Below are 26,521 nucleotides of genomic sequence, written 5' to 3'. Positions count from 1 at the left end.
GACTTTCACGTTTGCAAAAAACTGATTTTAAAATAAAAAACCTGAAAACTGTTCTTAAAGGCAAAAAACAAAGGAACAAATGTTTGCCATGCAACCGCGGAAAAAGCCTTGACCAGAACTGAAAATTTTTTGCTTCAATTTCACGAGAGAAGAACTCAAAAATATGTAGCACCAAACTTCAAATGATAACTGGGAATGCAAAGAACAGACAACAAGTCTGTGGGGGCATTTGCATATAAGCAAGAGCTTAAAGAACATATAAAAGCCTTGTATTCGCTAATCTTAATATTAACGATACAAAATTCAGTCAGTTTATGAGCCTCAAAGCAGAAATTGTCTCGAGAATACTGATGATGCAATATCTTGAATACTTCTACGGGTGAAAGCTAGGAAAATTCAATATTTACCTACTGTTTTATCTTCGTACATTCAACTTTAAACCACATGTAAAATTTAACTTTGCGAAAGACTGACAAACCAAATTCTTAACAAAACTAGATAAAAATTCATACATAAGAATAAACTTTAAAACTGAGAAGCCTGAACTCTACTATCTGCCTAATGCTCTGTAACAAAATATGAAAATTATTCTATGTGTCGCAGCCAAAACGGCAAGATATGAGAATGGAAAGTTAAAATCACTTTTTAATGGAAAAAAGTCTGTGCTTCTTGCCATAAAACATTTTTCCAGGTTGAAATGCGTTAGTTTACTTAGACCAGGAAATTTTAAAACTCCTGCCCTCCTTCAGCTTGATAGGTACCTCTAGACCGATGGGGAAATAGAGTTTTCAAACTCTTTTTAAGTTAAGTTAAAAAGACAAATATAAATCTGACACTTTAAGTATTTCCTTCCTATTCGAACTAAGAGTAAAATTGAATTTTCATTCAGTACTCACTATTTTATTACGACGGGAAGAAATTCCTCTAACATAGTGTAATACCACGATTACTCGTCGAGAAACCTGTATGATCGGAAACAATAATTTTTGGGCTGGAAATCAAGTACCTTTCTTATTTTCTGGTCACTATTTTCCTGTTATCCTCAGGGAATTCTATTAGTGCGGATATTCGTGTCAGGAAACCGAGTCATAATATTTTATGTTTCCGTTTTACTGGGCGTAATCTGAGAGGAATTGCTAGATATCTTATGTTTTATGGTGTAAACTGGTCCTTAATGATTATGGTGGAATTTCGCTCTAATGGAAGAAGCAATTATTTCCCATATAAAACATTTTTGGGATTATTTATATGGATTCAAACTTAAATTTATTACTGCAGATATTTTGTTTTTATTGTTTTGAAATTTATAGCTTTCTACGACACATTTCGAATTTTTTTAGATAATATAGTTCCGAGAGGAATTTTAGTTTTATACCTTGAAGGCACCCTTCTAATACGACATTAGTAAATATTTTACGAAAATATTCGCCTAAAAAGATTTTAAACTACATATCGAACATCCAAATTTCCATTCCTGTTTCCTCATACATATTTTCTATTGCAAACTTTGTTCACTGTTCCAAACAACAACGACAAGGATACGATGAAAAGATCCCTAATTTCGATGTTTGCACATTCCCCATCAACAGGGTATATATTTTCCAATTTTAACGTCGGAGAATGACGAAAAATTCCAGCTATCTCAAGCTGAATTTCGCTATTTTATAGCAGAGTTTAATGTGCAACTTAATACGGAAATTCTTCGTAAATGTTTCAATTTCACAATTATGTGGCAGATGTGTATTATTAAAAATTACTGTCTCTAAAATATAAATTATCATTAAAAATATTAGAAAATTCTCAACCTTCATCAACTAGGCATTGTAATTTAATATGCTATTTTGTCATCCGTAACTTGTTGGAAATATTTCGTTAGGTTACAACCCATTTAGAAACTTACATTAAATCTTCCAAAACAAGAAAAGGGCATAAATAAGGTTATTTTCTGTCTGCATACATTGAACAAGTGTTTGCGATACGAACACGTTCGTAAACAGCGTGAGAGGAATAATAAGGGATATTATAACTGGGTTATGATTTTGATAAAATCTTCAGCATTAGGGAGAAAGAAAAAGGAGGCTATGGAAATCAGAAAGGAAGAATAAATTGAAAAACTGGAGTTTGAAGCCGACATTGTGTTTTTCCAATATCCCGTTAACCCTATCTGCGACTCTATGCATGGATATTAGACAGCTTCGTGGTCGTTTTTCTTCCTCAGTTTCTTTTCATTTTTCTCCTCAAAGCTCTTCTCGGTTTTTTAAGAAAATTGGCCTATTGAACTCTTGCTTGCTATGTCCGCTCCAATCAGAAGTCCTTTCTAAGTGTTTAAGTTTATTTTCCAACTCAGATGTTTCATAAATCCTTTTGGCTCGTTCAGAAACGGATTTTATGATTCTACTGTTTGACTGCTTTAAAGTAGATTTCAGAGTATTTTTTCGGAAATTAGAAAAAGCGACTCGAATTGCGGGAGATTGACCTTTTAAAGTCGAACACGTTAATCGCCCATTTGGTGATCTCAAAGTGCCCGACGGCAATAAGTCGAAAACACTATTACAAGCTTCTTCGTCAGGAAATAATTCATAAACTTCAATTTATCTGGAATTTAAAATAGAAGAAGTTCCACGATTTTATCATAAATAGGTAAGATAACTTTAGCGGTCTTAAAATATCCTCAGAAAGTTTAGAAAGAACTTGGAACATCACGGAAATCTCCTCAAAATTTCTAAATTTTAAATTCACTGGAAATTCAGTTTCCAAATGAGTTTTTTCTCCAACAGTTAATGCTGAATGCTAAAATCTCTTCTTTCAATACTTAAAATGTCCAGACGTAAACATTTCTAGTATACATACTAATTTATTGATTCAACAAAGTTCATCCCTTTTTAATCTTTGTGAGGTTTATAAATGCTCTTTAACTCCAACATATTTGTTCGCTGTTCAAAATTTGTTACAATTCAACGAGTTCGCATCTGTGGGTTTTCAACTTGGGCATTAAATCTCATAAATCAAATTCATTTAATTTGATTTGAAACAAATTGTAAGTTTTAAAAGCCAAGTTATAGCGTGTATTTAAAATATCCTTTTAATGACAACTCAGCGATTACTATGTTTAGTGTTTTGGATCAGTGTAGGAATGGTAAAAAACTAGTAATTTATGATAGAACTTGGCAACATTGCCAAGTAATGTTATGTTGGGTTAAGGTTCAGATTGCCAGGCGACATGTAATAACCCATTATAAGTGTATAAGAACGTCTTTCAAGTACGCGCCACATATTGCAAAACACGACGCCCAGCGGAGTGCTTTGAAAGACGCAACGATTTTAAAGGCTCTAATGCACGAATATTACACAATTTTTTTTATTACAAGTGCAATAATATTACAACTAATTGACGCTTTTAGGTGTGAAGAAGTGTTATGTAATGAATAAATAAGTTCAAACGTTTGCAACATTGTTTCCCTAGTAACCGTACATGCATCATAAAGACCATTTTATGCATGCCCTGAAACGTTTGGTATGCGTATTTAAAACGCATGGCTTGCGTAATAAATGTAAACTAATAGTTTACCAAAATTTTCATAGAATCCGTTTTATTAACATCTGGAAATACTAATTTTTTTAACAAATATTTCTTGTCTTCTTCAAGTATGAAAAGTGTGAAGTTAAACTATCTACATATGTACGTATATATAGAAAAGTAATTTTTTAAATAAGAGTTAAAGCGTTGCATACTAAATACACTTATGAGCACATAACCAAAGTCATCGTGATTAAGCACCAGAACAGGGATGGCACTTTGTAAACCAGTATATGTAATAAACCAGTCATAATTAAAACTAAATTTGAATAATTCAGTACCCAGTGCCTGACTGCGGTAAACTTACTCTACATATGTTTGCACATAGTCTATTTGGCATATAGTACATAGTGTAATATTGTTAACGTATGATTCGTATATGTCGCTAGCTGTATCAGTCGATATCTCGGTCAATATTACCTTCTAACTTCATCATCTCAAATTTTATATCCTTAGAGCTTATCTCAAGCCTAATTAACATCAGTAATTGACCAATCGCCTCAAGCCTAATTAATAGTTCTCAAGCCTAATTAATAGCTCTCAAGCCTAATTGCCCATTAACATCATCAACAGTGCTTCGTATCGACGGTATATGTCAACAAATATTGCAAAACAATTAAATCAAAATAACGATAAAATACTTCTTTTTCATAAATCGCTGAAACTAAAGATAAAATCATTGAAATCAAAATAGATTTAAGTTCGCTTCTTAACAGAACTGACAATTAACTAGACTACCAACAGCCAATTAACAGCCAACTAAATAGATATGTCATCTAACGTATGTCTGTTACGCTAAATTTTTGTCTCCCTCAATTCGCGAGGGATAGAAAAGAAGAGAGCATTGTGATGTAACTGCCAAGTATGATTATATAACTTGTACTTTAATGCTTCTAAGTTGCCACTAATTTTAGAAATTTCCAATGGATAGTTTCGTGACTCTAGAGGGTTACATTTTTAGGATCCCCTACAAATGCTTTTTAACTGAAGGAAATCTGAGTCTAATTCGGGAATTAACAAGTTTGCTCTGATATAACAAGGCTACAAAATTCCGACATTCTATAGCTCCAGTAAATTAAAGCCAAATCTGGGAAAAAAATATGCAAATATTGAACATGAAGATATCATTGAAGAGATTTTAAACCTCTTTAATAAGCTTCTAAACAAGTTTTAGAATTCCTTGTAAATTCCAGACGGGCATATTTTGGTATTTACAGACCTCGATATTTAGTCTTTAGCTTTCGAAACTAGAGCCAAATTTTCAAGCTAACACGCAAATGCTAGGCATGAGCAACAGGAGATCATTAAACAGTATATTAAGAATTTCTAGTAAGTAAATAAATTCGTGAACCCAGAATATTCATTTTTGACACTTATTTGGCCCGTATATTTGCTCAATAACTGCATTAAACTTGAATCACATCTGGAAATTAACAAACCCACATACATAGGAATATGTTCAATAAATGAGGCCATTTATAAGACCACAAATAGCAAATATACGAACAGTCAGAAATCTGGTTTTCACGTACAATAGTTTTTCCAAACACAATTCACCTGTTAGCCTATAAACAAATTTAAATACAAACTAATGGATTTTAAAATGGGTCAGATGCGTAGTTCCATAAATCGTGGCCTTAAATTGTTTGATATTTATTGCTACGTGTATATGAATTGACGAGAGAACAGAATGTTGTAAAATCCATTCAAATTGTATTCAAATGAAATAACACTAGAAATAAGATAGTTTTATGGGAGCAGCATGCTACATATGTGCTCATGAAACATCAACAACTTACTTTTATTTAATATTAAATTAAAAATTAAATCAAAAACATGCCGTTGAGGGCAAGGCTTTACGAGTATAATGAAAAATCACACAGCTAAAGAAAATATTAAATCTCGTATATTATCGCTGTTTCCAACGGTTATTTTGGGTAATATCCAGCCTGTGTTGCTGAACTTTCTGTGGCAGTTTAAGTAGTTTTCCCATATTTATATATGAAACAAAAAATAAAATTCTACAAGCGAGGCAGCACTTCTAAATGGCGTTTATAGCTCAGTGATTTATAAATATGTTCCATACGTTTAAGGCGGATTGTTCATTTTTTTTCTTTTATTCTGCTCGGAAATAACGCCTTACACACAAGTGGGAATTGTTGCAGCGGTAGAATTGCACAGTATTCTCAGTTAAAACTAAGTGAGAATAACATTCACCCTTTAATAAGAGTTCGGGCGAAAACCCTTGTTAAGGTTTCTGCGGCAAACCTGTCCCCGCACAGGAAAAAATCGTTCGAGCAACGCAAATTTACAAAATTAATTTGTAGGGAGAGTTCATATATAAAATATGTGAAAGACTTTAGAAACTCCTCTTCTAAATCGCGAAGCGACTGCAGTTTTTAGCAGGAATCAGATCGTCATTCCAAAAGGTGAATTTGAGCTAAGTGTTTTGATCACTGTGCCAAATTTAACGTGTCTTCCTGAGTGCTGGTGATTGTTCTAAGTGGTATTTATTGATGTATATGTACTTTTTATATGTTCGAGGTTGACCCCATGTTTAAGCACAAGTAACCAATTATTACTCATAGTTAGTTAACAAGCGACCACACATCAGTTTTTGTTAAGGAAAATGTATGTAGTTCCCTTGGTTCTACGCTTCTTTGATATTTCCTTGGTAATGATGCAAGCATCATTCCATTTAATGCTCTGCCTATTATCAAGGACATGCTGGTATAAACATATATGGTCCGTAAAATAGATAGTTTAGAATTTAGTTCAAAAAAACCTTAATAACAAGTTTCGAACATCGAATAATGACAACTACAGGAGCTGCAAATCTCTCTAACAAAAACCTGTTTGAGTTTGAAACTCTTGTTGTTTCTAAAGGTTTAAATTATTCTGTCACTCCCACATATATTCCTAAGCTCAACTTTGACTTTATTTCAGCTATAAAAGAAACAGCTCAAACCTTACAATACGAACACAAACAAGAATTTAGAATTAGGCCAAAACTAATTTTAGATATACCTTTGAAAATAAAAAAATTTAACCCAGATCGAGCAAAAGGCTCTCAATTCTTTGCGCAAAGATAATGCTATTAAAATCCTTCCAGAAGACAAAGGTAACATCATAATGGACTGCGTTGTCCACGAGCAAAAAACTGTGGACCTTTTAAATGATAAGAGTTACTCAGTTAGTTTTAACTGAAAATAGTTCGCAATTCCATAGCTGCAACAGACCCTACTTGTGGATGAGGCGTTATTCCCAAACAAAATGAGAGGAAAAATTGGTGATTTATGTTTTGGAAAGAGAGAAGTGCCGACATTTTATGCTCAATGCAGAGAAAAAAAGGACTCCATCTGGAGTCTGTTCTTAGATAATATGCTCTCTAGTGGAAATTTAATAATATAATGGATGAATGGCCCAAGTAGCCTGTCGCAGTAATTAAAATTTTAAATTAAAGACCAAGTAAAAGCAGTATTTCATAAAAATTCAAGAGAAAAGAAGCAACAATGGGGTTTAGAATTAATTAGAAGTGTCCTCCAACACTTCTTAAATTTTAAAATCAAAGTAAAAGTAAGCCGACATTGCATTTGAATAACACTTCTTTTATTCATACATTGGCAATACGTCTCAACTAGCACAATACGGGGAGTTTCTAAAACTCACCCCCACAAAACAGAGCGATAAATCACTTAGCCTTTGCAGGTGGTGCAACTAAGCCCTTTTAATGCCCCTGCAACCAACATTACGCGAAACGAATTATAAGGATTTTGCAGCCTTGAAACCAGATTAGTTTCGTATACGTATATTGCATCTAGAAACTTCAATTTGGACATTTATTTAGAGAATAATAGATTTGGAGAAGTTAGCTATATCGAATCTTTCATTAGAATTGGGAATTAAGGCCAGAAACCCTAAGGTTTGAAGTTAAATTTTAGAGTAACTTTTCTGCTCTCTAACTCAAACTTCTGTATTTTTCTTCCGTGTTTGCGGACATTAAATTGCCCTGGTTAATGTCGGCTTGCGACTGAACAAGAACCACAGTCCATTGATTTTCAGACCGACCAAGGGAATGAATTTTTCAATAAAACACGAAGAATCTGTAGTTGTATGTGATAAGTAAAACTTTTAATTGATATATTTACTCCGGCCTCTCTTTTCAATTTTCGGTTTGAAATATTCCTTAAGAAATTCAATAACATGTTTCTCGTGAAAATATAAAATAAAATAACAAAAGCATAGAGCTGAATTTCTTTGTTGCTCTGATGTTGAAGTTGTAACATATTATAAACCGTGTTGGTGGAAGATATGCAAACATCGACGTTAGGGATCTTTTTATGGCTTGCTTGACATTTTCCCAAAAGAAGGAAATTCAACAAAGTAGGGAATTTAGTGTAAGGTTTACATTATGGGACGGTTTGTTTCTTTTCTAAACGAATACCTATCTAAATGGCATAAACTTAGGGCTGCCTATATTTGTCCTTCAGCTAATACAAAGTATCAAGAAAGTGAATTTTTTTCTAATTTCGATGCTGATATTGGCTCGTCCAGTTTAAAACTTTAAGTCAGTTCTCTAAATCAAAGTTTTCAAAGTTTCAATGTCAGTTCGTCATGTGCTGTTTCTATCCCATATTCAGGCAAAAGTTTGTTTTTATCTACAACATTGAGAAAACCCTACGTGAATATTTTTGAAGGGCTATAGCTTTTAGAAATTAAGCTGAACTAGCCTTTTTTTAGGAGAGAAAAACCTTTATATGTACCCGGCCTGGTGACTTGTTAGTAGGCTTATATGGGATTCGTCCCAGACGAGGGTGTTTACCCACTAAAAACCTCCCTGTCTGAACTAACCTGAACTAACTTTCACGTTTCCAATTGAATTTTTCATATTTCCTAACAGAACTTTGCAGTCTTTTCCTTTTCCCTAATTAGCTAACCCTTTCTCATATGTCTATAAATTTTGTATCACTGTATTTCCCTGACCTAAATCTTACAAATGCAACATTTCTCTTAAGTTTCACACCCTCAATTGCAATTTGCCGATTACTCGCACGCATAAACAAACATCTCTGTGGCAAACAATTTCAATTAATGAAATTATGTTATGATCAAACCGGGATTAAGACAAAGCACAAGACATCTTAGCAGTTCCCTCTAATTATATCCAATAAAACAAACACATAAAATATTGCGACACGGCTTCCTGACAGGAATAACCACAGTAACACAATTCTCCAGGGATTCAGTTGATAACTGGAAAACAGTATCCAGGAAATTAGAAATATCCTTGATTTAGAAAAATAAAGCTTATAGAAATTTTTGCTGAAAATGGAGAAATATGCGATTGAATATTACAAAATGATGCGAAGATGAGTCTCTATCAAAATTGGAATTTTGCCTTCAGAATAATGTGGGAATTTATCGCCACACTTCAAACTAAAATATCAGTATTAGGTTGCGGCACGCCTAGAAATTTCATATAAATATTCATAGTGTGTGAATATACTCATAGGAGAATAAAGGACCTTAGACTCAAGAATACATTAAAAAACTCATATTCTTCATCATTCTACCAATATTTCTAAAAATGATTTTCTTGCGCTCATATGTAATTTTGTGTTTTTGTTTGAAACTGATAGATTTGTGGCAAAACGCCCATTTTTCTTTCCATAGCAAAGCAATTTTTACTTTCCATCTTCATATCGTATTGCGGGTTTACCTGCGAAGCATGGAATAATTTTCCTTTTATCTTAGAGGACATTAAGCAGGCGGTATCTTCCGGGTTTTCAGTTCTAAAATATTGTTTATTCGTTTCATACACGGGCATGATATGCAGTTACATCTATTGCTTGCGTTTCCCTACTACCATCTTTCATTGCTGTTCTTATATGCTATGCGATAATTCTCAGTTAAACTAAAATCATATATGCACGTCCTAATTCAAGCAGTTTTCCATTCTATTCTTACGTTGAGAGACATCCTAAGATTCCCACAGAGACTTCTTTTATTATATCCAAAGAAAATGGACAGATGCAAAACTTCCTTATGGAAACCCTCTAGGGAGCTCCTATTGCATCGTTGAACTTGTACAAAAATTCTTCGGGCATTGAGCAAAAATAGAGCTTTCACGTGCAGAAATTGAGATTGTAATCTCACGAGAGATTACAATTTCATGAGATTATAATCTCAATTCAATCACCTTTTACTGGTTGACATTTGGGTATTTTCACGATGATTTCCAAGGCTCCTTGCAGCTTTCCTCTTCATCTAACCAATTGAGTCGCGCTAGCAGCCACATAATAGTCATAAGAGCATTTTCTCCTCTATTAGGTCTACACAATTTCTTACTCAAATTAAAGGTGAAACTGCTTTCAATCGTTCACGATATGAAATGAAAAGAAAATCAGTTTAATTTATAAAAGAAAGTTAAATTTAAGGGTAAACAGACGACTACAGTAAACAAGATGCAGACTTTCAATTATAAGCAGCCATAGGCTGAGAGAATTCTTGCATCGAGTATTTTTCATACAACAAGCATTTTTTGGACTTAGCGGCGATTCTCAATGTTGCAAAAATCTCGCCCCTTATGCGGTTACACATATGAACATGAAATTTAAACGATAATTTTTAAATGTCCAAATATGTCTCTCTTAATGTCATAAACTGACCATTTCCCTGCACAAAATGCAGCTCCAAAAGCATTCCTGTCACAACCTTCATCCCATTCATACTGCCCTATTGACCCTTGACGTGTCCTGGAATCGGGACTGAATATTTTATTCACAAGTGCCAACTCGCATGCGAATTTTGCTCCAATCTGCCACTAGTTCTGACGACTCCCTTTTATTTCGATTTATAGCTGGATGCTGTCAGGGAATTGAATTTATTATGTTTCCGATGGTCCATATGAGACTTCATACTGAATTCTGTAGAAGACATATCTTGTCCGTTAGGTAGATGTTATGAAATTAAATTTCTACGCGTTTGGACATGACTAGACTGGCGATAATATGCAGATCAACATGAAATTACGGCGTTGTAAAGCAAATATGCTTGAGAAGCTCTGAGACCACAAAATATATACAGTGCCAAACTCCGTTGCTTGTAAAACTGGGTTAACTTCAATTCTCCGTTATCTAGCAAATAACCAATGAAGCTTTACCACTCACTGGTTAAAATTTATTGCTAACAACAATTTTACGAAACACCATTTCCCCGAATATAAATCGCATTAACCTCAATGCGAAAACCAAAATTAAGGCTTAATGGAAATAGCCAATTAATTTCAGATGTCCTCACAATAGGGGGCAAAGCATCAATTTTCCCTTACAATCCTCATCTTGCAAAGCTAATTTCGTAAGTTTTTAGCCCTCGAAAAGTGTCGCTGGTCTAGACTGCTTCGTGAAATGTTGAATTTGAAGCACGTTACAAATTCCTGGAGTAAGCGAAAGGATTAGAAGGGATTATAAACCCAGGGAATCTTACCATTTTGTCTTAGAAACGATTATATTGATATAATTTAATACTTAGCAGAAAAGAAGAATATCTGGGAGCTTTTACCAATGTTGTCTAATGTCTAATGTTTAATGTAACCGAGCAAGCGTGCTTCAGTTGTCACAAGAGCGTAGCAGAGGTGCTCTCTGATTGGCTGCTACGGGTACGCTTCCCCTCTAAGTTTTAGGCGAACGCAAGAAAAGCACTCAGATACTTCTTTTGCCAAAAATTCTTGCACAAAATAATTTCACAAAACATTTTTGTTATCATCATCAATTCCCCAAAATACTTCCATTACTTCCTGCTTAAGTTGCTCTGAGAAAGAGTTTTTATCGGCAAGTCTGGAGCTAATTTCCTGGGAGACATTACAAAGCGTCAAAGCGGACGTTTCAATTATTCCTAATCAAAGGATCAGGCATTTACGAGGCACGTAAACTGATAAAACAGCCTCCTGCTGTTGGAAGAAAAAGCTGGGCGACTAAGTTAACTGTCTTTTAACCTTAAGTTAAATTTATGTGTCAACTTTTTCAATGTGCATTATCTGGCTGTTATAATGAGCAGGAAATCGACAATTGCATACTCAATGAAGATTTTACACGTAGGTGGATCCGATGTAATCAAAGGTAATTCGTTTGATGCCAAAAAATGTCCACTGGAAAATGCTTTATTCGTTTTTAATTCAATTAACGTTAAAATTAATTGATATTGTTTGGAAAGTATAATTCGAGTTGGTTGATTTGCAATTATAAACGAATTAGAGAGAGATTGATCATCATGTGTAAGCTCTTAAGAGTGAAGTAGGTAGTCCTAAATATCAGTTTTCAGGATAAATGTAAAAAAAGTTTAATTTAAAAATATGAAAATTGCAACTGTATTTCGAAAACCGTCAACCTTTTGAATATGACAAGTTGAGCTCAATCATGGTGTATCGATCTCAGGGATCTGTGATAGAGTTTTGTGCAGATTTTTTCGAGACCCTCTATAAAATTCTCAGTGAAAAAATTCAAATAGAATCAAAAAGCACAAAATGTGTTTATTATACGCGAAGGCGACATCATAGTGATAACAGCTGAATCCAGGCAACTTTAGGGGCATATCCAGCCAAGCACTGTTACATTTAAATTAAAATTCCCCTCATCTTTTAGATATAGGATTCCTATGCTATTTTCTACATTTTTCCTTTATTGAAAATAACTTCTATAAGCATGCCTTAAGCTAATTTTATACCCGTGTAAAAATTGCGCATTGACGCAATCTATTACATAACCCATCAATAGGCTAAGGTGATTACTTCCACATTTCAGTCAACACAAACTTTAATTAAAAGCTAATTGAAAATAATTACCAGGAAAAGCTATTTTTAACCGATATCAAAAACCAAATAGGTTTTAATCTAAGGTATTGCATACACATAAAACTCCTACCACTGCGTCTACTATAGGAAATGGGAAAATGTGAAAGATTCCATGTCGAATAACGATTTCAATAAACTCTTATTGGGCAGACTTCCAGGAAATTATTCCATTTTTGTGGAGAGGTTTCCATTCACCTGGAAATTTGTTTAATTTAGCGGAGAGATATTGTTAACTGCAAGATTTCGGTATATAAAAGGCAGTCAATCACATTTTTCCTCCCACCTTGGGGCTACCTCCTTTTCTACCTCGGGGCCACTTTCCTTCCTACTTCGCGAGCATTGAACAAACCACCTTTGCGATTGGAAATAAGATTTATTTTTATTTAATCTGCATTATAATGAGGATTTTAATGATAAAAAAACACTAAATTCTTGAAAAATGCCAATTTCACTTTAATCGAAAACCACGAACGTCATAAAATCATCAAGCCGGAAAGACAAGAATTTGCATTTCAATAAAAGTTGCATAAACTGTTGTTGAATGAAGTTTTCATATCCGCAGAAATTCCCAACCCTCCTTGCAACATAGTACAAGCTTCCTTTGTCCATTATGCAGAGCTGAAATGGCCTTAAGGGCTTTGGGAGAATTTCATATCGAACTGTAGGAACACAATATCAGATACAAATTGAGGCTACCTAGACTCAAGAATTGTATTAATTTAAATAAATAATAATTAATGAAGAAGTGCAAATATTTTGATGAAATAATTTTATAATTGGGGCTATTAGCTAGCTCATTAACGTGAGCAGAATTTCCTACAATGTATTGCTCAATTTCATGTGGTATTCCGCATGTTTACGCTGATTTCAGCCACGTGGCAAACAATTAGAGATCACGCCGCCAAAATCCGGATTTGTTAATTAAATGAGAATTTAAATTTAGGTATGAAGTGCTTGCTTGAAGTTGATTTATCGAAAATTTCTTTTCACGTTATTTACCTACCCAAAAACGTGTAAGCAGGGAGTTTTAGAAACAAAGGGGCGAAAGGGAAAACAACAAGCTTTAATTACAATGAAGTACATACTTTCTCTGCTTTCTAATTTGAGTTCAAAATCACTTCCTGCATCCATTGTTCTCAAAAAAATGGAAGTCTCTAATTTTAGAATTCACGTCTCATAGTTGTCGCTTGGGGGCTCAACTGAGTTCATTGAAACCGCTGTTTCCAGTTAAGAAACATAACTTTGTTAATGTACATACAATATGAAAAAGCTCATTAATTGTATTTTCACGGTCTCAGTTTTACGCCTCCTCAAATAAACTTGTGGATCAAACAAATAATACAGGTTATTTGTCTGGGACTTTGGAGTACAATTAAGTCTCTAATTAAGGGTAGCAGTCCCTATAGGATCCTCTTATTGACGCTTTGATTTACAAGAATTTGTCCCGCGATTTCATGTTTGACTTGTAAGTTTCGAAGTAATTTCACTGTTTTATTTAACAATTTGATTTCAGAGAGGAACAGATTTCAGTTAAAAACCTTTAATTTGAAGACAAGTTAACTTTGAATATAATACTAAAGAGAATGAGATAAATATGATCCATTACGAGTTTCTAACATTATACGATTTCATTGTCAGTTTTGTTGACTTTTTTTTGTTAAACCAAATCTCCCAAAAAAGAATTTTACTGAGGATCAAGTTCAAATTTACTGGGATTTCATATAGAAAACGAAGAAGGGAGAAAATGGCATATAGCATGATGCAGTAATATGATATCCCAGCATAGAATTCTCCACATAATTGAAAGTGAATGTGTGAACCGCAATTGTTTCTATCTTGGTCAAAACTGCAATTCTCTTTAAGTAAAAATTTACTCATAGGACCCTTTTACTATTCAAAATGATCCAGTGTTGCGTCTATGTAGAAAAAGCTCTCGACGATATTCTCTAAATTGTAGATGAATATATCAACAGTATCTTATTTTATTGCCTCAATTCAGTTAAAAGTGCAATTTTCTTTCAGAAGAAAATTAAGTTCTATGCCATTTTTCCTGTGGAAATAAAGAAGACAAACTGTGAGCAGTACTTTATAAATAGATCCTTTTTTTCGTCAGAATAATAAAACTTCTCTCATCAAAAATTAAACAAGGAAAAATCGAGACTCCTTTAGCAGAATCAGGCAGACTTAACGAGCAGAAAAAGAGACTTTCGTTTTCATAAAATTAAAACATGGAGAACTATAATTTATAATTTCTTCGAACGCTTAAGTCGCGGCGCACCCATACACTCTTCTTAACAAGTACTTCTACCTTTAACACACACTACTCCATGACCGCATTTTACAACAATCTCGTTATCGATTTTCCGTAAATAACATTTGACTTTGAGGACATTGCAAATATGAACAACACTAAAAAATAGGAGAATGATTAACAATCGTCTATGCTTTTCCGCTAATTGTTGCAAAAACCTGAAAATAATTTCTATGCTTTCATATCTACTTCAAGCCAAAATAATTCACGGGTCAATTCAGCTAATTAATTAAATCTTATCATAGCTCTAGCTATAGTATTTGTCCAGGGACGTACCTGAAACTCGACATCCATCATTTTTAACATAAACCAAGAAAAATCTGCAAAAAGTAACTTAATTTACTACATAATAAAAGACCACACTTTTATTGCCAGTTAATATTCTTTGATGAAATGAGTTTTTAATTTGGTCCAAAACAACCTGGTAAATACGCCTCTGGACCATCTTTGATTAGCCTAAAGAGGCACCATTCTTGTCTGTATAAGTGCAAAGATAAATATGCTCTTTAACAACTTTAGATTTATTGTACGCTAGATTAAGATTTTATAAATAAATCTAAAGTAGTGTGGTGCTGGTCCTGAAGAGAGGTTTCATAGACACTCAAGGTGAATATAGTGAATGCACAAGGTAAGCCTCAAATGCATTTTTTCTCACAAACGAGCTTTCCGCTACATCAATCACACATCAGGGTCATCCATTAATCCCGAATTAGCAATGATGATTTTGCCTGATTTTAGTGGAAAAACGTGTTTTGTATGGGGTTAGTTAGCGTTGCAAACGCCATTATGTTTGATTATACATTTGGAAAACATAATAGTTCATGAACAGAGAAAACATCAAGTGTAGCAAACTTCAACGAGTAAGTACATTGATTTCGTCCCTGCTTAGCATTGGCCCTAAAATGTCTAGTTTTAAGGGTTAATCCTGAAGATGCAAACATGTTTTACAGGAGTTTAGCAGAGAAGTTTTCCAGGAGAAGCAAAAAGTTCTCTCCCTGGAGGATCGTTTAAACAGTGAATGGCTGTTTCAATTTTTAAAAATGATAATATTGAAACACGTCCATACTCACAAACACCATAAAGGAAAATGAGAACTTCAGTAGAATTGTATTCTAGACCATTTGTTATGTTTCACAAAAGAGTTTTCATTCATGATCCTTTAGTATTCTGTGTAAAATGGAATCAAGTGGCAATAAGAATTGTATAGTTCATAGTTTAACGCAGGTTAGTTCATTGTAATTAGGGCTAATTTAGGTTAAATTAGATGAAAATGTAAGGGTTTGAAAAGCATTAAAATTTATGAAACAAGATGTGAACGTCTTTGATATACCGAGGTTCATTCATGTGATTTTACCATTCAAACCTCTAAAATCTCAGAAATATCGGCGAGCATACGACTATAGACTCATAGTGATTCATGTCAAATAAAACACCATATAATTTTCCTTAGAGTTGCAATCGATTTCAAGGTCATCTATATTTACCAAATAAACGTCTGTTGGCAACACAGTGGATCATTCGCCTAACTTTACTACCTTTTTCCTACTACAACTATTACTTATTTTGATAGTTTTTAAAACTTAAGCCAAAGCCAACAAACAAAATACGCAAAACACAATAGGAAAACAAAACAAAAATTCTTTGGAAAACATCGATTCAGGACACACACAATATATGAGCTATACAGTGGTTGAATCACACAATTCTGCCATACAAAACTTCAAAGAGACCGAGCGGCAAATTTCATCGTGGTCAAACTTGAAGATAGAACTAAAATTTTCTTGTGGAATTAAATTTAAGAAATAGAACTCAAATCTCCATGAAATACAGGGGTCCATTCATAGAATTTTGCCATGAGAAATATTAAAAGTTGAAAAACAATGAGAACTAAATTCTTTAGCGGTGAAATTTGAAGCCAAATCTAAAAGAAATAAAATATTTTTTTATAATTGCTCTATTTTCCTCTAAAACCAATTTCGCACTATTCCCGGATTAATCGTATATAGTTAATTTATTCTCAACTTGCTGTTCTGTCTTGCAAGCTCAACAAAACCAAAACTACAGGAAACTCCCGCTACATGTTTCCAAGCAAGAAATCATGCAATGTTGCCATTCAACAACAACAAAATCAAAGTTTGTAAGATTTGTAGGCGTTGAAGTGTATAAGATAAGTAAGAAGTTAAGAGAGTGATGTGGGACAAAGACAATGGGTAAGAAGTTTTAACGAAGAAAGTTTTGGTGGCACTATAAAGAAAGTTCGATAAGTGATCTTCCTCTTTACGTGATAGTTGTTATTAAACAGGACGGAATAATGAGAACCAAATCAAAATTTTTATCAAAGACAAAAATTGATACTAGAATTAGTATTTGGTTATCATCCAATTATTATCAGCGAGTACTGTGTAGGAATTCATAGAGGAATAATTTTACTCAGATTCATTTAGTTTTCTAATCAAACGATTTTCTTTTATAAAATGACAATCTTGTGAAAAGCTGGAAAAAGGGAGGACTAAACTACTGAGAAACAACCTTAAAATTAGCAGGATTTATTAAAATAACGAACCTGTTAGCCGTACTGCGCCTGCAGAACCCATAATTCAGTTGTATAGCATCAACCCTAGTTTTCAGGAGCAACCTAAAACTTTTAATTGAGAAAGTTGCACTTCCGTGTTCGACTTTTACCCAGAAATTTTTTAAACGTTGCACACATGGAGGGATATAAATTACAAATGCCATCAATTCATCAAATGGACAGCAGAAAAACACAAAAAGAGGAGCAGTGCTGGAATAAATATGAATCCGAGCGCGCATTTTACATTTTTGAAACGCTTGGATAGCCCATGCGTCATAGCCAGCCAATCAGGCACTGACATCTCTAAGCTCTTATAAGGTAGACAACACTCGCGCTCAGGGGCGAGAAGGAACCATTAACCTGATCAGATGCGCAGACCGATAAAAAATATTTTTCATTCATCTTTGTAGACTTTTTCACATTGGCAGAAATTTAATCGCAAGCAAATTTACTGACATTCCTATCAATATCCTGTTACTGTAGTGTTCAAAGTGGAACAAGTGGTGAATGAAATTCTCCAATTTAAAATTTTTCTGCAAATTTTAAAAAACATATTTTCAGTCTCAAATTTAGCTGGATGAATGACAGAAATAAGTACGTGTAATAGAGAGATATGTGGATATTCAGGACTGAATCCTCATGTAATGTGCCCGGCTTTTTTAGGGTTCTAATCTATTGGAAAGTAATTTGTCGCTTCTTTTACTCGCTGATAGGTTTAAGGACCTATCCACGTACTTCCTCAGAGTTTAAGTAGCTTTTTGAGTTCCAGACCAATAGTGCTGCACCCGATTTTTCCCATTTCATCACCTTATTTTACAGCACAAAAACAAAACTTTGCCCTCGGCCATTTTTCTCTTTCTTCCAACAACAACTGATAGCATAATCTCAAACATGTCAATCAAGGCCCACAAAAAATCACACAATGTGGAACTTTCGAGTCGATTTGCCGAGATAATCGCCCAAGATGAAGGCCAGATTAGCACCTACAGAGCGTCAAACACCTATTAATTTTCATCAAATAATGCTAATGACTCCCCTTGATTGCGACTCGAAAAACAATATAGGTGGCTGAACTTCGCATATGATTACTCGAGATTCGTTACAAAATGAGACTAAATAAAGAAGATAAGGGCAGAAAATTCGATCTTATTTAGCACATAAATTGGGACCTCGGCGAGGAGTGACAAACACGCCATTGCCGCTCACAACGTATGAAATTGTGTATCGATTTCCTTAGTTGGGCCCACATCCAAACTCGGAACATCCTTTGGAGATCAAACTTAACTTACATGTGTAGGTGGAACTTGGATATTACAAGCTTTTATTTCTATTGCTTGGCCGTATAAAAGATTGTGCAGCTAAACTAAATCGAGTTTCTAACCCAAATTATCCTTTACATCCAACTATTCATCGACTGAAAGGGCTTCTTTCACTGTACGTCTTCAATTCTAACCAAGTCCGGTACATTCAAAGCTAACAGCTATTTCAACATTCGTTAACTATTGGAAGCATGGAAATTCAATTTTCATCCCCGTGAATGGGCTGATGGCCTGCGTTATATTTCTTCAAAAGTTTCAGTGGTAACACGGCCTCTGATCAATATTTCCTTCCTTCACATGAGATGCATTTGATTATTAGTCTGTGTATTTATAGTCTTTGTAATTAGTAGTGGAACAACAATTTCCTTAATTTGTTTGCCTGTAGTGCGATGCGGTGTCATGGGCGATGATGATGGAAATATGATACGGAGTATTTAAGCGCTCCCTTGTAATTTATCAAAAATATTATTGAGAGTCGCTAAAAGCTTTGTATTCTTATCAGAAATTATTAACTAAATACCTCCAATAAAGGGAAATTAATGCTGTTGACTATTATCCAGCATAACGCAGTGCGCGCTTTCTTGTTTCACCCAGAGAAACAAATTTGTTTCCTCGACATCCATCATACACCCACACCGAAAATCTGCCAATTTAAAAGTAAAAACAGTGATTAAAATCTTCTACGAGTGCCACTTCTCACGATAAAGTTCATCATCGTTGACTGTTTTGGTCGATTTTTGAGGAAAACATTAGGAAATCTGCAATATTCACACGGCAATAAAGATAAGTTTATTTTGCTAAAAATATTTACTACAGTATCTTTGATCTTTGTAGTAAACTTTATCGCCCTCTGTGTCTTAGTTATATGCGCGTAACAATAATTTATTCTTTGCTTCAGATGGATGTAAAAAATCTCCCTACCAATAAGCACGCTCAGAAGCTGCTACAGAAACAAATGGATGCTGTTGCAGAAGTCGAGAAGGAATGCATAAGACAGTACGGACGAGATCTGCAGCATAATAAGCCCTATTTGGATCCTTCTACAAAAAGTGAGTTGTTTTTTAAAAGTACTATTTCTGTAGTATTAAAAGACGATTAGTTATAGTATGGAAAAACAAGAAATGTAAGGAAAAATTAAAAAGCTTTCTACGTTAACGACTAGTTCAATGATCGCCTATGAATATCGTTATGCACGAAAGTTTCTAAGATATTGCCCCCTAACTTCTTGATTGTTTAAATGAGAAGAATCCAGGCCTGGATTTTTTTAATGCATTTCGGGGGAGTTTTTTGTCCCCAATTCAATTATTGCACGATTGTATGTCCCCATTTATTTTTGTCAAACATTAAGTCCGACTCTGGACTTTACTTTAAAAGTCTATAACCGCAGCACCACCTTATTTTTTAAAATACCATATTATTTTTAAAAAATAACGTTACTTCTGCGTAGACGCTAAATATTCCAAAATTAAACCATTTCTTGCAGAAATTAAACGTTCTATTTAATTAAACTCTATGAAGCAAATGGGGTAGCTCGGTGTCAGTGACGGTATTAAGCCCTCGAAGTAGTTCCTTCTGTTTCTCTCGTCAATTTCTTTTCTGTCCTGTCTGTTATTACAATCAATGGAATATCTGCAACGAAATTTCTTTTTTTGTAATGTCCATTTTGCAATTTTTACTTCCTTCAAATTAATTTTTGTCCAATTTTTTTTCTATAAGAACGTTAACAGTCCTGAAAGATGAATCAAAATTGAACACCATTTAAGATATTTCAAACTTAGAGAAAGGAGACTGATGAAGCGAGCGCTCTTACGCACCTGCAGAAAATAATTTTCTCATTCTCTCCAAAAACGAGTTAATCTTCCTATACGTTAACTTTGACCCACATTTCAAGCAAATTTTCATTGTTTGCTCAATTTCTTCAATTATCTGCTTTATTTTATGATTATTTATGCTCAATTTCATTCTCTATCTATCTGTAATAATCAATTGCAACCAGTGGAATAATCGCAAAGCAGATTTGCTTGCATTTCCATTTTGTAATTTTTCATTATCGACAGTGTACGCATTGTTACTAGGGAAACCATGTTACGGATGTTTCAATTTCGTCATGTTTAAACGCTTTAATAAATTCGTAACACTTTTTGATGCCTAAAAACGTCCGATAATCCTAATATTTCTACATTTGTAATACATAACATTAGATAATGTTCGTGTATTAGAACCTTTAAAGCCCTTGCACCTTACGAAACACTTCGTTGAATGTCCTATTTTGCAACAAGTCGCGCGTACTTTAAAGGCTTTCTTATGCACTTAATATACTGTCTTCACTTGGTTCATATTCATTATACCGACTTCTGCGTAAACGCTCATAATTCCGAACTTTTACAGTCCGTATTATTCCCACTCCTGTAAACGTCGTAAATCCGCATTACTTTAAAGCCATAAAAACGAAAACATTTCTAAGAAATCTCGAGATTTTGCCACTTTCCAAAGTTTTATAAGGTCAAGTTTCTCAACTTTCCTCATACGAAAGCAATCAAAATATTGACAATATTGAGAACCTTAGGGAATTTTGCCTGGGACCTTTACAATTAGATTTCCATGCGAATTTTCTTAATTTCAATAAAGAAAATCACTTTGGTACATGCAACCAAACTTGAATCTACTTCGTTTATTCAATTTCCAACAAAACACATTCCAAATTCATTCTAATCCAGACCAGTGCCTAATACTGAATACGTAGCACACAAACTAATACACTCTTCATCCAATTTTCACTTTTTAGATTCAGATTAGGTGACAAAGAAATAAGTGATGGGTGCCTGTAGCCTGCAATTTGGACCACTTCTGCTAAAAAGTGACCCTGATTTGATTTTTAAACGAGATGCCTCTCCATATTTTTATACTACTAAAAAGGGTCTGAACTTGAAAAATAAGTTATTTGCATTTTCAGGCATCATGTGCCCACCTTATTATGACACCATGGTTTGCTGGCAGCCAGAATTTCCAAATACGACATCCGTAATACCCTGTCCATCGTACATTGTGGGATTCATTCCTGTAAGTATAAAAGGTACTTAAAAACATCATTATCACTTCAAGCAAAAATGCATTTTTGTTCATTGCAAATATCCCATAATTAAACAATGCCCTTAGATCTGCCTCCGACTGTAGGGTTCGTCATAATTTTAAAACCAGTAGAGACAGGACTGTATGACCAGAATATTTTTTAAGCGAGAATCAGCCATCAAGCCGTATAAAAAAAAGGAAAATTGCTCTAACACGCCAATAATTTGTAGTCCTTACTTACTGAGTACTGTAAAAATTCTCCACAGTGCAAAAATATTTTATTTAAATATTGGTACGCGCCAAATTATGCAAATTATTATCAAAAACCAAATTTATCTTAAACAACATCTTTATTTACATATAAAAACCATATATAAACAAAAATCAATCCTTTCATTCAGTCCCCATCCTCCTTGTCCATGTCCTCGTCCTCCTGACTGGAAGAAATCTTCTCAAACCCTCCCTCTTTGCTCCACCTTGCCCTCAATATCAACTTAAAAGTAGCCAATCTATGTTCCAACAACTCCAAAATCTTGGCCCGCTCTGGAGTCAGAATGCTCCCTTCTTTGCAAACCTCAAAATCCTTTATCAAAGTAACCATACCTAAAATGTTATGTCAAACCTAGGAGTTATTGCATAGATAATTTAGTAAAACCTCTGTCAAGTTTAGTAGGCATTCCCAGCTGCCTCAAATAAGGCTCAATGGCATGTGAAAATTGTTTTAAAGGGCCTTCATTTAAGATTACAGTTTGTGTTGATTTAAAACCAGATCGAGCAAAATCCTCAACTGCATAGTCATCAAACCATTCAGTTACTTCTTGCTTTGTTGAGTCAGTGAATAGTAATGCACACTGGCCTTTCATGGATTCTGAAAGCTATTGCATGTGTGCATTAAGTTAAATGAAGGGAAAATGTTAATGCACTTACCTTATGCAAGCCTTCCTCTACTTCTTCTTCTTCAGTTCTGCCCAATCCTATGGAAATTACTTTATTTTTCCCAAAGAAAAATCTGCTTGGTTTCCACTGTTCTCGCACTTCCTTCATTTTCTCATTCCTCATGTTTTTGAATGTGAACAAATATATACTTTGATATTTTTGGACGCAATTTCTCACATCGTCCACTATTTTCTGCTTAAGGGCCAGGCCTTTTTTACTGGTTTTTGTTAAAGAGACTAGAAAAAGGAGGTTGTTTTTATAGGTTATATTCGATTAAATAGAGATTCTGAGATTGGTTTGAGGGAGAAATGTGGGTTCACTTACTTTTCTTATCTCTCTTGGATTTAGGCATCTTTACGGGATGAAATAATTAACGACACAGCTCGGGAACAGTTAAAAAATTAATTAAATGTTGAAGTAAGGCAAGGAATATCAACAACAAATGTTATGAATGAAGACCACGTGCGTTGCTATCAATGTCAGTGCTCGTGCGCTTGCGAACTATTGTTCTCTCTATTTTCATACGGCCCGGAACAAAAACAGAATGCGTGTGAAGTATTACTCCCATGTTTATTTAACCGTTGTCGTCAATAGTGTGTTTAACTTGGACCGGTATCTAGAAGATGGCGCCAGAAGAATATTAAGAGAAATCGTATTGATTAAAAATTATGTTCCTTAATTTTCGCAACTAGTAATACACATTTTAATTTAAAATTTTCGTATTCAAAGGAATTTATCACAAAATGATCGTTTTTCTTAGAAAAATAACGCTACAAGATACTGCACAGAAACTGGAGAGTGGTTTACGAAGGTGTTCGAGGGAAAATCGTTTCCTTATGCAGATTACGATAGTTGTTACAAGGAGAAATTTATCACTGTTTTTACAAACTTTAGTGAAGGCAGCATTGGGAGCTGGGAAGACAGTTATTTATCAGAAAAAGCTGCGGTAAAACCATTTTTGAGTAGCACAAATCAAGAAATTTAATATTTTATTTATTGGCTTTCAGGATATGATATCTCTACTAACTATGACTGGCAACGCTATATCGCTAGTGGCATTATTAATAGCTTTCACTATAATGTTCAAAATCAAGTAAGTTTATTGTAGTTCCTTGCATTTTTAAAGAGGAACGTAAAGTACTAATTTTTATCCCCTTTTTGTTACGCTCGATTTCGTGTGTTCTTGGGTTCTTTTCTAATTTCCAACATACTAAATTATTTTACAGAAAATTACACTGCGCAAGAAACATCCTCCATATGAATCTATTTGCCTCGTTTATCCTGAGGGCGTTTATGAGCATCCTCAAAGAGGCACTATTTGAAAATGGATTAGGCTTGAGAAAGGACTTTATGGAGCACAATGGAGGGACGTTTTTTCATGTGAACGTCAATGTAAGAAATTAAAGCTTGTTCGACAACAATAAACTTCACCTCACCATTCTAACAGGAAAACAATTTCGAATGTAAACTAATCGTTAGTATAAAGCAATATTTCCAAACGGCTAACTATTCATGGATCCTAGTTGAGGGTTTATACTTAAACAATCTAATTTTGAGGGCCTTATTCACGGACTCAAATAAGAATTTGCTTTATTATATCATATTCGGTTGGGGTAAGAGCTATATTAACAACCAAGAGTGTTTGAGGTTTTATTTTCATCTTTGTACAGGTTTTCCAATTTTGGTGGTAGTCCCATGGGTCATTGCCAGAATTTTAGTAGAGGACGAGCTTTGTTGGACCAAATCTGATAATGCTAAAATTTTTGCCATTATCAACGTTCCAATGTTCGCTTCTGTCCTTGTAAGAAATTTTCCCAAAGAAATATATGTTTCTTTTACATCTGCTTATAGATAAACCTGGTTCTTTTTGTTATCATCTCGGTGGTTCTATACAAGAAGCTAAAATCCCCGGTTAACGAAGATTCCAGGAGGTACTTGAAGTGGGCCAAATCGACATTGGTTTTAGTACCACTCTTTGGTGTTAACTCTGGAGTACTTATGCTACTCTATTTATGCAACATGCATATCATATGGCTTGTTTGCGACATGCTTTCTGGGAGTTTACAGGTACTTTTCCTTCAACAATTAACCCTATTTGGCAAACATTCTAACTGTATTTCAGGGCTTCTTTGTGGCGATACTTTATTGCTTTCTCAACGGAGAAGTGAAATCCGAGGTTAAACCCTATATCACCAGTTTGCTGATATTTTTAGCCACAAACGACATCACCAAGTACTGCTTCCCCAAACGAGAAAAGTACTTAAGGTTTGAGCCCCTAGGCTCTTTTAGATATTAAACTTAAGTATCAATTTTGTAGCTCAGCCGTGGGCAGACAATCAGTTTGCACGACGATGTCTTGTAGCTCTCTCTACAACAACGGCTTGAATCCGCACCGCAACAGTCGGACCAAGTTTGATCAGCTGTCCAAGATTAAACTCAGCAATCTACATGGAGGTATTGGTAATAATACTTATAAGCGAAGAATTAACATACAAATATTTTCTCTAGATTGCACTAAAGAGATGTTTGTCCCTAATGGGGTCAAACACTCGGCGTCGAAGAATGGAACTAATGGACATCAGCATCAGAGCCACTATACACCCAATTTGACTTTCGTTCATGGAAGATACCCCATTTGTGTAACTACAAACAATGCAAGTAGAATATACTTCATAAAAAGACAATTTCTCTATAAGTTTGTATAGGTGGATTTGTCTTTCCTGAACGACACAAGGCAGCTACCCATTTGCGAAGAAGAAGTTTCCATGCTGAGCGATGTTGACCTGACCAAGGAGAAATAGAGAGGCAACAACGGCCAAATTGTCAAGACTATAGTGATAAGATCCCAAGAACGAAAAATAACAATTATTTTTTTATTTAATGAAAAATAGGGAAGAATTGGTATTTTTATACGGCCCATCAATTACCTATAACCTAAAATAATGAATAGGGAAAATGAAGATACCCACAAGTATTAAATGGTGAGATAATTAATAAATGGGGGAATAATATTTGTGTTTAAGGTTGATCTGTTATGCGAGAGGAAAAATACAGGGTTCACAATATAAACTATTTTAGTGTGATAATTTTTACCAATCTGCTAAACACCAGTAAAAGAAATATGTAGATCCATAACATTATTCATTAAGTACATATTTTTCATATGTGTAGAACTTATTGGGTTCCCCTTCGGAAGAGAATAAGTTGTCTAGGCTAGACGCGTCTTAGGATTATTCTACTTTGTTCTTTAGAAATACCCATTTACTATAGTATCTAGATGTTAAGATTTTAAATGTTGTTAGCTATATAACAGGTTTGAATAACCTATCATTGGTTTTACTTTTGTATAAAATTTTCTAAAATCTTAATCGATTATTTCAGGAGTTATTAGTCAGTATGCCAACTCCTAAAAATATAGAGGAACCATTAATATAATGGCGATATAAAGTAATCACTATGTGATACTATTTCTATAAAACACTTGAAATCTTAGGGTTTCAAAGCAAAATGCACAACATCGATGTATAAATTTTAGGAAAGTTAGAATTATTATTGTATATTTAAAATAACAATTTTATTTCATTATTTATCACAACTGTGAAAAATATAATGTTAAAGGCACACATTTGTTGTTAATACATATCTAATTAAGTATCTACTTAAAAACTTCTTGAAGGTGTACCTGGATTTTGTTTTAAGTTTTGCTGTTTTTATCAATCTGTACCTACTTCTAATTAAAAAATCGTTAAATGAATAAGGAATTATTATAATAAGTCCATTTCCTAATATTGTTCCTTCCAAATTTATATATAATGTAATTATGCACCTCTAGATTTACAATAAGCAATTTCTCTACTCCAAAAATCTCCCACATAATGATCTCTCGCAT

General features: G+C 34.1%; 2 protein-coding genes and 1 long non-coding RNA gene across 5 annotated transcripts; 2 read left to right on the top strand and 1 right to left on the bottom strand.

The window, feature by feature from the left end:
* The first annotated feature begins 15,226 nt into the window (after positions 1–15,226).
* On the top strand, positions 15,227–15,974 carry LOC136415689 (uncharacterized). The gene is made up of 3 exons (XR_010752639.1): positions 15,227–15,364; positions 15,475–15,596; positions 15,687–15,974. It is a non-coding gene; the product is annotated as an uncharacterized lncRNA (long non-coding RNA).
* Positions 15,975–19,127: 3,153 nt separating this feature from the next.
* Positions 19,128–26,426, top strand: LOC136415675 (secretin receptor-like). Of its 3 annotated transcripts, XM_066400384.1 has the most exons (12): positions 19,130–19,676; positions 21,581–21,687; positions 23,393–23,578; positions 23,640–23,725; positions 23,859–24,024; positions 24,080–24,245; positions 24,303–24,433; positions 24,484–24,699; positions 24,755–24,897; positions 24,950–25,092; positions 25,141–25,286; positions 25,338–26,426. In XM_066400384.1, the coding sequence occupies exons 1-12, from the start codon at positions 19,493–19,495 to the stop codon at positions 25,431–25,433; spliced, it is 1,770 nt and encodes a 589-aa protein (XP_066256481.1). In that variant the 5' UTR covers positions 19,130–19,492; the 3' UTR covers positions 25,434–26,426. The 3 variants fall into 3 exon arrangements, 1 of the variants encoding a protein (XP_066256481.1); XR_010752638.1 differs by lacking the exon at positions 25,338–26,426 and having other exon boundaries at positions 19,128–19,676; positions 24,955–25,086; positions 25,141–25,279; XR_010752637.1 differs by lacking the exon at positions 25,338–26,426 and having other exon boundaries at positions 19,128–19,676; positions 24,955–25,092; positions 25,141–25,274.
* Positions 22,046–23,107, bottom strand: RpLP0-like (ribosomal protein LP0-like). Its single transcript, XM_066400392.1, has 4 exons — positions 22,957–23,107; positions 22,624–22,868; positions 22,352–22,571; positions 22,046–22,299 (listed from the first exon to the last, which is right to left on the bottom strand). The coding sequence occupies exons 1-4, from the start codon at positions 22,982–22,984 to the stop codon at positions 22,094–22,096; spliced, it is 699 nt and encodes a 232-aa protein (XP_066256489.1). The 5' UTR covers positions 22,985–23,107; the 3' UTR covers positions 22,046–22,093.
* Positions 26,427–26,521: the final 95 nt, after the last annotated feature.

Source organism: Euwallacea similis, chromosome 20 (genome assembly GCF_039881205.1).
Source record: "Euwallacea similis isolate ESF13 chromosome 20, ESF131.1, whole genome shotgun sequence".
Classification (NCBI taxonomy): domain Eukaryota; kingdom Metazoa; phylum Arthropoda; class Insecta; order Coleoptera; family Curculionidae; genus Euwallacea; species Euwallacea similis.
Note: the sequence above shows the minus strand (reverse complement) of the source record. Positions and strands in the feature narration are given on the sequence as shown.